At 51.2% G+C, this 12523-nt stretch overlaps 1 protein-coding gene across 1 annotated transcript in view; it reads left to right on the top strand.

Annotated features, from left to right (window-relative positions):
• LOC121464955 (mitotic spindle assembly checkpoint protein MAD1) overlaps positions 1–12523 on the top strand; it is a 319326-nt gene that overhangs the window by 58939 nt on the left and 247864 nt on the right. Inside the window, exon 10 of the mRNA XM_041678089.1 lies at positions 3348–3434. Within this exon, the coding sequence (XP_041534023.1) occupies positions 3348–3434 (87 nt within the window). The remainder of the gene's footprint in view (positions 1–3347; positions 3435–12523) is intronic.

The raw sequence follows: 12523 nt of genomic DNA, 5'->3' as shown, positions 1-12523 counted from the left end.
TGGACACCTGGAGTGACAGGAGAGCTGTGTGTGCACACTTACGGGAGAAACTCCCCAGAGAAGGGGTATGTGGGACCTGAGGAGAGATGTGGTAATGGCTGTGAATTGGAACAGCTTCTGCCTTCCTGTTTCTCTCCTGGCCAGGCCATCTGTGTGACCTCATTTCCAAAAAGGAAGAGGAATGTCATGTGACAAGGGCCTGCTGGTCCTTTGCTGCTGTGGCAAACCTCTGTGCCTGAGACAGCAGCCAGCCCTGCCTTGTCTTCCTCAGGGAGAGGGACTGTCCCTCTACACACTTGGAGCTGACAACTTTGGAAGGTGGATGAATGATATTGCCTGCTTCATGGTCAGGCAGTCACAGGATGGATCCCAGCTCTAACAACGATGCAGACTTATGTCTCTCGAGTGTCTGCTGGAGCCTTAGTGACTGTGGCCTCAGGACTTGAGATTCCGACTCTTGCTGGGTGGCCTTAGGGTTGTGGACAGCAGGTACAACCACTGCAGGTGGATCTGCAGTTCGTGGCACAGTGTTAGGCTGCCGTGCAGTGCTGACTTAGTATGTGATGTTTGCTTGTCCTCGGTCCTGGACCTTCTAAACCAGCTTCTCATCAGTCCCGGGAGAAGTCTGACTCTCTCCATAGCAGTGAGTGCCGTCACCCTTTCAGCTTTTAGCACAAGCTTTCGGTATCTAATGTGTTCTGTTCTGGACTTGGCATACTTTTTGCAAGAACAATAAACCCATCTTGCTGGGGATGGGGGGTGGAGGGCTCTGTTTCCTCCTTTCCCTTGTTTTTGGTTGGGCCCTGGCTGAAGCCCAGTCCCTGCAGTTTTGGACTGTGGTCTCACCCTGTGGCTTCCTATTCTCTGGAAAGAATGGCACCTTGGAAGAGAGCTCATGGCCTGGTGTTTGCTAATTGGGTCTGTGGCTGCTGCCACTTCATTCATTCTCGGCACTGGTGTCCTCGGGATTGGGCGTCTTTCAGACGATGTGAAACCGGTACTTATGGCTTCAGTGAGAGCCATGGCACCTGCTATTAGAACTCAAAATAGCTGCAGTTGGGGCTGGAACTGTCTTGGCCTCCGAAATAAACTAGTGGGCTCAGGCCCCCAGCATTCTGTGCCTGCAGCTGAGTTTGTGTCACAATTCAGCTGTTCCTGAACAAAGAGGCCTCTCCCCGAGAGCCCCCCGCCAGACCATGAAAGGCCTCGCAGCTGAAGCCGTGGTTGTTCGGCAGCAGATGCCACAGCTTGGACTGCAGTTGGAACTGTCACTTCCCTGTCATCCCATGTGTTGGAGGCCCCAGAGGCCCTACGCGCCTTCCACTTTGTAGTTGTGAAGTGTGAGTGTCACGCTCGCCTGGACTGGCAGCGGTACTTTTAGGCCACAGTGGCACTCGGTGGGACGCCTTGTATTTGAAAGCACTTTGCTAATCCCTAGAGAGCCTGGAAGCTTCTCCGAGTATCTTTAACCACACAGGTCAGGAGGCTGCTGCAGCACAGTCTCAGCCAGCACCTGGCAGTCCATGGGCTCTGTTCAGGGATGAGGTGAAGGCCATGCCTATGGGTGAATCCTGTGATTCCACAGGTCTGGAGAGCCCTCCTCCATGCCTATGAGCTCAGCACAGGTGGTGGGGGCCAAGCAGTGCTGAGCTGGTTCCTCTATTCCAGGGCTTCTTAAGGATTGCCCCTTCCCTTCACCCCGGTGCCGGGACTCATGATGGACGGACAGCACATGGCGAGTGCTCTGCTCCCTACACTGCAGCTTCTAGTAACTCTCCCTTGTGGCCTTTTCTTTTTTCCTTTTTTATTTCCTTAAGGTTTTTTTTTTTTTAATTTTTGGTGGGGGTTATTTATACTTACATATACATGCACTGCAAAATTGCAGTCTGTGCAATTCATACAGTACATAGAAGAGATCTTGATTGCTCCCACCCAGTATGGGCAAGCACAATTTAACTGAGCCACACTTCCCACCAGAGTGCGTACTGTGAATATAAGAATATACGTGTTGCTTATTCTTTCTGTGTGTACTTCAAGTGAAGAGTCAGTTTGTGCCTGGCTCTTTCTTGGGCATCTTTTGCCTGGTACACTAGTTTGGTCATTCTGCCAAGAGAACTTCATACCCTGCCTGGGTTGCCAGAGACTCACAGGTGGAGCGTTGAGGTCTGGAACTGACCTCTTATGGGTCTGCAGGTAGATGGTCCAGTGCTGGTGGTTGCTTTATTGTGACCTTGTGTTGCAGAGAGGGAGATGGAGGGAGGTTCTTTTTTTAAAAAAATATTTATTTATTTATTTATTATGTATGCAATATTCTGTCTGTGTGTATGCCTGCAGGCCAGAAGAGGGCACCAGACCTCATTACAAATGGTTGTGAGCTACCATGTGGTTACCGGGAATTGAACTCAGGACCTTTGGAAGAGCAGGCAATGCTCTTAACCACTGAACCATCTCTCCAGCCCCTGGAGGGAGGTTCTTGATGTATTTTCCTGGTGCTGGAGTTGGAACCCTGGGTCATGCCTGCTAGGCAAGTACTCTACCACTGGGCTGCATCTCCAGCCCCTCAGACAGGGCTGTAGTAAGGTACTATGCACAGTTGGAGGGGTAGCTCATCTGCACCCAGGTGTGACCAGGATCTTGCTCATGAGAATTGTACTGCACATGAGTACACACACATTTAGAGGCTAGAGGTCTACCTTGGGTATTATTTTTTGGTTTCATCTACCTTGTCTTTTAAGTAGAGTCTCTCATTCGCCTGCGACTCACCAAGTAGGTTAGGCCAGGCAGAGAGCCCTAAGCCCACACCTGTGTCAACCTCACCAATGAGCAGGTGCCACCACATTTATCTGGCTTTGTATGTTCTTAATATTTTTAGTTCCATTTTGTTTAATCAATTAATTGTGTGTGCATGTGAAGTTCAGAGGACAAGTTGAGGGAATTGGTTCCTTTTCCCCACGGGGAGTCTAGGCATTGAACTCAGGTCCTCAGACTTGGTGGCAAGTACCTTTTTATCCACTGAGTCATCTTACTAGCCCAACACACTCAGTTTCCCCCTACCCCAGCATGGCTTATGGGAACTGAACTCGGGTCTTTATGCATTATGGAAATATGTTACCAACTGATGATAGCTCTAAGGTGTCTTTTGAAAGTAGTCTGCCTAGGTGGGTAGACTGTGTTTTAGACCTGGATGCTGTGAATCCTGGCTACGCTGCACATGGGCTGCAGGATCTCTCATGCAGATCTCTTAATTGCCAGTGGATGCTGTGACTTTTGGTGTTTTGTTCTGTGCACACAGTTTGATCTGTTTCCAGGGAAAGCAGGAACTGAGTGTGCCTTCTTTACCCCCTCAGGACTCCAGAGGACCTTTCCAGGTTCGTGGTTGAGCTGCAGCAGCGAGAGCTCGCCCTGAAGGAGAAGAATAATGCCATCACCAGCAGGTAGGTGGCCTGGGTGAGGCTGGCTGTACCAGCAGATAGGTGGCCTAGGTGACTCTGGCTGTACTTTTGTTCTGGGCAGTTTGAGTCCTGTGTATTTTTCTCCTGGGTTACTAGAAGTGGTTGTCTATTTTCTATTACTGTTACATAGTACCTGGGGCTGGATACTTTTCAAGAACTTTATTCTTGTAGGGGATAATGGTGGCCTTATTAGGGCATAGCTCTGCTTAGGATAACAGATGATAGGTTTGTGTATGCATGCTTGTTTCGTGCTAGCTTGCATATTGGAGAAAGCTAGAAGGGAAGGGTTGGGGTTTTGTCTTAACAGCTCTTTGAGCACCAGCCAAGGGTTTCTGAGAGCTATCTCAGTGCCTTTGAAAGTCATTACCCTCAGTGGCCTAAAGACCTCTCATTCCATCTGCTTCCATATATGACTGCTTCAGGTGGGTGGACTCATTTAAATTGCATGCATGCAAGTCACACGTTGGGAGTTGGCTGTGCCTCACGGGTCCACGGTCTGAGCCATTGCACTAGATGCTGCCTCACAGGCCATAGAGCAGTGAGTCTTAGCTTGAGGCACTCTGCAAGTTGTCTTCCTGACCCCGGGTCCCTGCCTAGATCAGGAGCCTTGCAGCTTTCCGGCAGGGTGTGGACTCTGATTGGCCCTTGGGTACATGCATGTGTGATGTATGCAGACCTTTGTGCTCACAGACGTGAATATTCCATCTGGCCTGTGCCCTTGATCACAAGTGACAGAAATCTTACCCTGAGATTAGCAGCAGGCATGTGTATTCCCTGGTCTAGTTGGAAGTCCAGGGACAGCTATGAGGCCCCACTTGGCCTGTCGTGCTGCTTGTCCTCCCTACTTTCCCAAGCCCGACACCAGCTGTGTGGCTTATGTTTCTGCCCTGACACTTTAAGGGTCTGCTCAGATGTCAGTCACAAGTGTCAGATCCCCAGGTCACCCACACTCCCATCCCACCACCCTTTTTCAGGCTTGGGGATTCTCAGAAGTCAGGACAGTGTCTCCACTTAGACTCCTGGTTTCTTCTGACACATCCAGCCCAGGAGCAGCTGGGTGGAGGATGCTCAGAGCAGGCAATGTTGGGGTTCACTCTCTTCAGTTACACCACCCTCCCACCACCTTGTTGCAGTCACCAACCCCAAAGTGTCCAAATCCTTCTGGGAAGAGCTTCACAGCCCAGCCCCAAGTCAGTGGTTGGGGATAGGAATGTCTACCCTCTGTTTTCTAGTCCTTTTGTGACCAGCTCCAGTCTGAGCATGGTGGGGTTGGACCAGCTTATCTCTTGAGCAGAGGAGCTTGTTGAGGATACCAGTAGACATGCCTGTCACCCAGAGGAGCCCAAGAGTTTTAGGGTTCTGCCAGTAACCAGAGTCCGAAGCCTAATGCATTTGGTCTTTTTTCACGTTAGCCCGGTCCCCTGTTCATTTGTCCTGGGGCTGGCCGCTCAGATGTTGTTGTGACTTTGAGGTGCCATCCTAGGTTTAGTGTTGCAACAAGAGACAAAAAAGTAGTCTTCTTTGAGTCTTTTCTGGAAACGGAAGGCTTTTCTGGGGCCCCAGTCCAGCTGATCCCCTTCAGTGACCAAAATTGGGTATGTGCCTATTCAGATCATATACTGATGGAAGATGGGGTTGCCATAGTGAGCCCAAGGTCATTCTATGTGTGATTGAGTTACCTAAGGCCAGCGGGACTGGCTTCTGCAGAGCCAGAGGGAGGGGCCATGTGCAGTGATCAGGGCAAGAGCCTCTAGTGCCCTTGCATGGACAGACACTGGGGGGAACATGGAGCTGACCCGTTTATTGTTGATGATCCAGCCATAGCCTTGTCTTTTTGTGGAGACAGTGTTTAATCATTTATTACTAGCCAGAAGGAAGGGTTTCTCATATTGAGTGCTGATGTCACTCTGAAAATTGGCTTCTAGAAGCATCTGGTTATGTTGGACATAATCACATCCATTTACTTGAGGAAGCTCACATGATAAAGATTGCCTTTTGCTTTCAAAGCCACTGTCAGATGAAACGGGCGTGAAAAGTGATTTGGAATTAAAGCTTGAACGTTTGCCTGGTGATCCTCTTCATTTTCCTCTGACTTTTATGAAACGGAATGAACTATTAAAGGGAAGGAAACCTGTCTGTGATTCCCTCCCACCCAGAAGTTAGCTGTTGTGACCAACACAGTAAGACTCGGGTCTGCCTGAGAGCCACGGGGCAGGGGGACCCATTGGTACACTTTCCACCATACCTGGCTTGTGTTTGCCTGTGCCAGGGGCAGGCAGGGCTGGGGGTCCTCTGAGTCAGTACACCTGTAACATCAGGGCATCCCATGGGTATGCCTGATGTTTCCTTCTCTTCTGTATGATGCCATGGTTCCTAGTGAGCAGATCTCAGGGAGGAGGGGCATGGTCCATAGTAAGTATTGCCTCTGCCTCCCGGGGAACATTTTTCCAAGATGAGTTGTTTTTGGGTTTTTATGTGCTGGTCTTCTGTGCCTGGGTTCATGTGGGACCTGTGACTTAATTGTTCTCTGTGGCTTCTGTAGCCTGGAAGTAGGCTTTTCATGGAGCTGGCTAAGCACTTGCCTGGCTTGTGAGGCTTGCAAAGCTGAGCTGCTGAGCTGAGGAGTGGAGAGGCAATAGCTGTGGGGTGCTGGGCCTAGGTTTCCGAGGTCCTCACTATCAGACTGGGGCAGGTGCCACTTTTAGTAAGGTAGGAACCAGTGGTCACTGTGGAGTCCAGTGCCATGTCTGGAACCTGAGATGGCCTAGTTTAAGGTAGTTGTTACTCTGGTAGGGTGGGTGGTTATGAACCTGGGTCCTCTGGTGCATCGTGTTTCAGGCCACTCAGGAGATGAGCCGAGACTCTGTGTTCCCAGCCAGTTGTGTATTGGGTCCTGGGCCCTGCCTTTCCCTTTAATGTGGGCTCCATATGGAGTCAGATCTCAGAATGGAGCTAGGCCTTAGCGGTTGGGCCCCTCAGCCTTTGGGTCCTGGGCTTTACAGGGCAGGTCTCCACCATTTTGTTCACGGGACCAGGAGACTCTGCAAGGTCAAGCATTTTCCCTTGGACTTTTGAAGACAGTTAGGCAGATTCAGATGACATGGAGAGGAGAGAACAAGGTGCAGCCCGCATGTGCTGTAGAGGGTGTCACAGGTGGGCCCAGCTTTCCACAGGAATGGGCATGGCCCTGTGGGTGACGTGTAGTTGCTGAGGAACAGATCATCAGTACGAGCTCAGGTCATGTTCTAGAGGGCTGTGGTTCTGGTCACATCTCATGGTTAAGCAAGGTAGTGGCCTGCACTCCCATCATGCTGTGTATTTGTCTGCTGTTCTACCTATTGACCATGTCTGAATCTTGCAAACAAAAGTTTGCTTCTTTTGTGGCTTTCAAACCCCTGCCCTGAACTTCATAAGCAATGGCTTGATTCTGTTTTTTTCTCCCTTCCTGCCCCACTCTTCCTTTCCCTTCCTCTTTCCCTTAATTCATTATCCTTCTAGTCCTTCCTTTTCCCTTCTCTCTCTCTCCCTTCCCCCCTTCTCTTTCTCATCTGCCTTCTCACTTCCTCTGGTCATCCTCTCTTTCATCTTTCCATCTGTCTTCCACCTCTTGTCTTTTCCTCCTCTTCCTCAGCCCTGTTTTGCTGTGAGGAAAGTGTAGACTTTGTTCAGTGTGGTCTCAGGATGCCCATGATGCTCATTGACTGTTGGAAGACAGGACTCCCGCCCTATCTTTCTTCTGTGAAGAGCATGGCAGCACCTCCAGTCTTGGGGGCATTCACTCAGGTGTACAGCCCCTCCCAACCCGGCATGTAAGTCATCTGCCTCTGCCAACCCTAGCTGTGTTCGAAAGCTGGCATCAGGCACCCCTGCTGGGAGCCAGAGAGTGAGTGTTGTGTGTAGGTCCGTTTGCTTGGGGTGCGAGGATTTTGTGTGTTGGCTGCAGTCACCTCAGCAGGCCCGTGTGTGGGGGACGGAGCCATGCCTCTGGGAAGGCTGCTAAGCAGGGCTCTGAGGTTCAGGGCAGTAGGGGCCTCACCAAAGGAGGCAGAGCCACTGATGTCATCTGCCTCTGGGAAGATCAGATGATGTCACACCCTGGAGTTTCCAGCTAGCCAGAAGCAAGGCAAGTGCTTCTTTCCTTTGATTTCACCTTTGAGGTGGGATGGCCGTGATCCTTAGCTGCTTAGGTGTGGTTCTGAACTCATTAGACTGAAACAGATTTTTTTTTTAAAGACATTGTTTTCTTATGTTTTCAAGACTGATCTAGGACTCCCTGGAATTTCCGGTGTTGCCTATGCTGGCCTTGGACTCTTAATCTTGCTTCCTCAGCCTCCCTAGTGCTGGCGTAAGGTGCATGTTGTCCCATTCAGTTGAATTTATTTTCTCTTTTATCTGAGTGTTTGGGTGTAAGCCCAAAGGTGCGGCTCACACTTCCTCCTAGAGGGTGCTGGGGTTTTTGAGTAGCAGGAGGTGGAGGTGGGGGCTGGTAGAGGGGAGTAGGGGTTGGGGAGAATGTTACAGGGCATATATGGATGGAGGCATGGACGATGTGGCCTGTTCGGTAGGCGGAAAGCATCTGGTAGTCTTTGCTCAGGTGAATGTTGTCTGTTGAAGTGGAGAACATGTCTCTGTGTGGCTTTGTTGGGGACTGCATCCCTGGTATTGGTCAGTTCTCTGATTCGTGAGGACCAGATGGGAAGGGTCCACGTTCAGGATATGTGCAACCAGGTTGGGAAGATTCCTGCTTGGTGGACAAAGGGGCGGCTTTCCCAGTGGGCACCAGTAGGGAATCCTCAAGGAGGTGCTGGCTGTACATTCCCATTGAGGGCAACTGTGAGCCATCAGGCTGTGCCTGCTCCCCTTCTCACCCACTGTGCACTGCTCACAGGCACCATCCATCATGGATATGGATGGGGCTGTCAGGGCCTGCCTGTGCATCCTCGGCACCTTCGCACAGGATCTGATTACAGTGTCAGGAGCCCTGCCCTCTTCGCTGTGCCAGCTTTGCCTCTTGTCCTGTAGGGCTGATTTATCTCTTGGCTTTGTGGCTAAGGGTTTGTTGCCTGGGGTTTGGTTGTAGATGTTGGGTGTGTCCTCTGTTCACTGTCCAGCACTGCCCGAAAGTCCCCTCTGCTCTTGCTGGGGCTCTTTAGAGTCAGGAGTCAGGGGCCCAGATTTCTACTGTGTCACCATTATTACTTCCTGGCTTCCTGTTGGCAGTGCTGAAGTGTTGTGGCTGAGTGTCAGACAAGAGGCTCACTGACTACTCAGTTAAGTTATCATGTAGACAGACACTTACAGGATGGTTCCCTGCGCCTTGTGAATGTTGACAGAACCAAGAAAACTTGTGCAGGGATTTGAGGGGGTTTCTGTGTTTTGCTGGATGGGGGAAGGGGTGGTAGAGAGAGCAGGGCCTCTTTGTCATCTGTGATGGGAGCAACCAGCGTCCTTGGGTGTTTCATTGCTTGGAATACTCTTCCTAGGCAGTGTCTGATTTGTCCTAGGTAGGTATGGTCCCCATTCCCTCAACCATTTTCAGAAGGTGAATTTGAACCCCAGTGAATCTGCAGGGAGGCAGTAGAAACAAAACTAGAACCAGTCTGTTAGTCACCTAAACATCCATTCTACAGCTCTGGTCAGAACCCAGATTGCCAAGGAAGTCCTGACACAACTTTTGTCTGGGTCATTTCAAGTTTTCCAGCCTGCCACCTCCTGAGATGCTCATGTAAGGCAGAGCCACTGGGGCAAGCTGTGTAGTGATGTGGACATGGATGCTTCTCCCCTCCACTCTGCCTTGTCTACCATCCATGTAGGCCAGGCTGAGCTCTTGGAACTGAGACACGCTTTTTCCAGCCAGCTCTCATGAGCTACCTGCTCACACCCAGGGCTGCACTTGCTGTGGCCTCACCTTGTGGCTACAGTTCAGATAATCTCCTGCTGCTCGGCGGAGCATCCTGTGCCTGCAGACCTGGGGCAGGATTTGGGGGCCAGACATGTTGAGTCCTGAGGTTCCTGTTATTCAGGTCGTTGTCAACACCTGCTTGTCTATCAGAGGGGCCTTAAGAGGAAACAGTGAGTGGGGGGTGTTACCCCATCTGTGCATGGAGCTTGTGCCCTGACTTTCTCCATTGGCTCCCAAGAGTCAGTTAAGTTCAATATCGGAGTCATAATTTTTGCCTGTTTGTCTAGAGCAGTTAGGCCACCCTCTCACAGCATCTTGTAGTATAATGAGGCCTTGTCACCTGTGTGAGTCGGTGCCCGCATGAGTTATAATGCTCTCGAGCTGTCTAGAGGCCAGCAACGCCAGTGACAGGTGCTCAAGATTAATGATGTAGGGACATGTTTTGTGCCTCCAAGGGGGTGTCACGCCACCACCATGGAGCTGTGATGGGGGTGAGCAGTTATTGCTGGCTCCAAACTCAGGTTGCCTGTGCTTGGATCTCAGGTCCACCACTGAGGAGCACTTTGTCCTTGGACAGTTTAATCAGCCTGTCTACAGTGAAGGCACCTTTTCAGGTGGGGTGTGTACAGGAGGGTGAAGGATTGACCATAAAGGATATAGGCTGGTGTCTGGAACAGTAAACAAGGGCCTGAGTAGACACCGTAGTCATCTTTATTGTCATCTGTGTTTGTGGAGCCATCGTGAAAAGTTCCTAAGACATGACAGCCCCGGTACTGGAGTGTTCCCAGTGGGCACCACAGGCAAGATGAGTTTTGGTGGATGACTGCTGGTGATGGCCAGGCCTGGAGATGACTGCATGACGATGCAGATGATGTTGGAATTTGTTATGGTTGATTGGGTGGGCAGGAGAGGAGCAGCGAGAAGCCAGCCCTGGCCTGGCTCATCTCCCATAGCCTTGCCCCCTGCCAGGTCTTATGCTCATTGCAGCCATTTACTGTTTTGGCATGAGCTAGCTCCTGGGCTTGTCAGGGACAGAGGCGGAGGCTTTAAATGTCCATCTGTTTCTTTCCACCAGCGTGAATGGGCTTTGGCAGAGCAGTTGAGTCAGCTTGCCTCTGGTGGGCTCTCTCCACATGTCCATGGCAGCCCCCACTGTGTGTTTCAGGTATGCAGTGGGATCTGCTCACTGTGACCACAGGCCTCTCCTCAGCGCTTCCAGACCAAGTTCCTTCAGGGGCCGCCAGTCACGGTTCATGTGCCTCTAGAGACTTGGCTGGGGCCTTGGGAGGAACACTCCGAGAGAGGCTGTACTTTCCTTCCTGGGATAGGGAGGCCATGTCCCTTGTAGCCTAGGCTTCCCTTCATTTGTAGATTGGTTGTATCAATACTTGTTTCTGAGCTTACTGTTGTCTGGGCTCCTTATGGAGCTGTGGAGGCTTAGGCTGTTGGCTGAGCTCCCTGGCTTTCAGTTTAGTACCCAGGCTGTGAGTAATGGTGTATGGTTACAAACACTTATGTTTCCAAAACTCAGCCAGGGTGGGCCCTGCATGGCTGGCCAGACAGACCTGTCTTGCCACCTGCTTTCTGTGCAATGATCTGTCTGTAATGGCCTCGCCATCATCCTTCTAGGCCCGGGCCTGTGCCCTATCTCAAGTCTTGTTGAAGTGCATGCTTGTTTTCTCCATTCTAGGACTCACGCCACTCTCTGTCACTGCTTTATCTAAAGCGACAAACTGTGTCATTCTTTTCTACACCTGCTTTCTGCACAGCTGTCCAAGGGACGCTTTATGACTCAAGTCACGCCATATTGTCCCCGCACCTGAGTTTTCCCCTGGTGCTGTGTCTCCAGAGTGGGTGCAGCTTCCTTGCCAGGCTGCACAGTACCAGCATCCTCTGCTCCTGTGCTGGCTCAGTCCAGGGTCTGTGCACCCCCTTCTGGCCGCCTTTCCACCCCTCCCTGATGTGCCTTAGTGTTATGCTTTCAGCCTTGTGTCTTATTTCCCCTTGTGGCTTGGCAAACCCATCAAAGCTAGGATTCTTGTTTAAATGAATATACATTTGCCTCTGCCTAACGGTGTCTGTGTCCATCTGCTTGTCTGCCTCAGTGCAGGGTCTGTGCCTGGCTTGTTTGACAGTGAGTCTGACAACATTGCAGCCACAGCACATGCTCTCTGCAGTTGAGCTGGATGAGCCAGAGCTATTGACGGCTGCACAGGCCTGGGCTTATACTGTTGAGTTGGCTGTGGCCTGTAAGGCCGCCTGCATCTTCCTTCCCTGCTGTCCTCTGTTCCCTGTCACTTGAGCTCCTGTTCTGCCAGAGGTGGCAGCAGCTGAGCTTGGGAGTTGGTACCTTATATTGCCTGTGTCTGGTCTGGCACTTGGCATTATCTGTGGCATCTGTCACAAGTTACTCTAGCCCACCTGCTTCAGCCTAGGGCCTCTGAATGGCTTAGGACTATGAGCATGGCCACAACCCATTCCGATTAGTGCCTAAGCAATACATGGTACCTGGGAGGCAGCTTCTGTGCCAGGGCTGAGGCTGTGCCAAGCAGGATGAACTAGAGTTCGGCTCTTGTAGGACTTGTGTGCACTGGGCCTCAGCACAGGCCTGATGTCAGTGGGGATGGTAATACAGAGTGCTGGGCAGCAATGGTGTCATCCTGGGCTGCTTGCAGAGAGAAGGGGTGAGATGAGACATTGGGGGAGGAGCCAAGGTATAGCGTGCGTGCGTGCGTGTGTGTGTGTGTGTGTGTGTGTGTATGCATGTGCAGGCACAGACATGATGATACAGAAGTATGGAACCTGTGTATGCATTTCACTAGCATATATGGCTATGAAAGTAGATGAGGGGACATTTCTTAGTGGATGCGGGTTTTGTTTGGATCCTGTAATACCAGAACTGTTCGTTTGTTTATTTTTTGGTGTGGGGGGAGCAAAATAGAATGAAAAGTGACTTGAAGTGTACACTGAAATGTGGAGAGCAGCTACCCAAGTGTGAACCCTTCTGCAGCCCTAGTGGCATGGGGCAGGGGCATATTGCCCATAACTGCCCTGCAAGGGGCATGCTGCTTTTAGCCTCCTCCAGCCCCAGGACTGCCTGGCCAGGAGGCACGGTCACACGGGGAGAGGTATTGTGTACTGTTTGCCTCTCCACCCCTCCTTATGACAG

This window comes from Microtus oregoni, unplaced genomic scaffold (genome assembly GCF_018167655.1).
Source record: "Microtus oregoni isolate MIOR12 unplaced genomic scaffold, Mior012 000029F_ref0000214, whole genome shotgun sequence".
Lineage (NCBI taxonomy): Eukaryota > Metazoa > Chordata > Mammalia > Rodentia > Cricetidae > Microtus > Microtus oregoni.
Note: the sequence above shows the minus strand (reverse complement) of the source record. Positions and strands in the feature narration are given on the sequence as shown.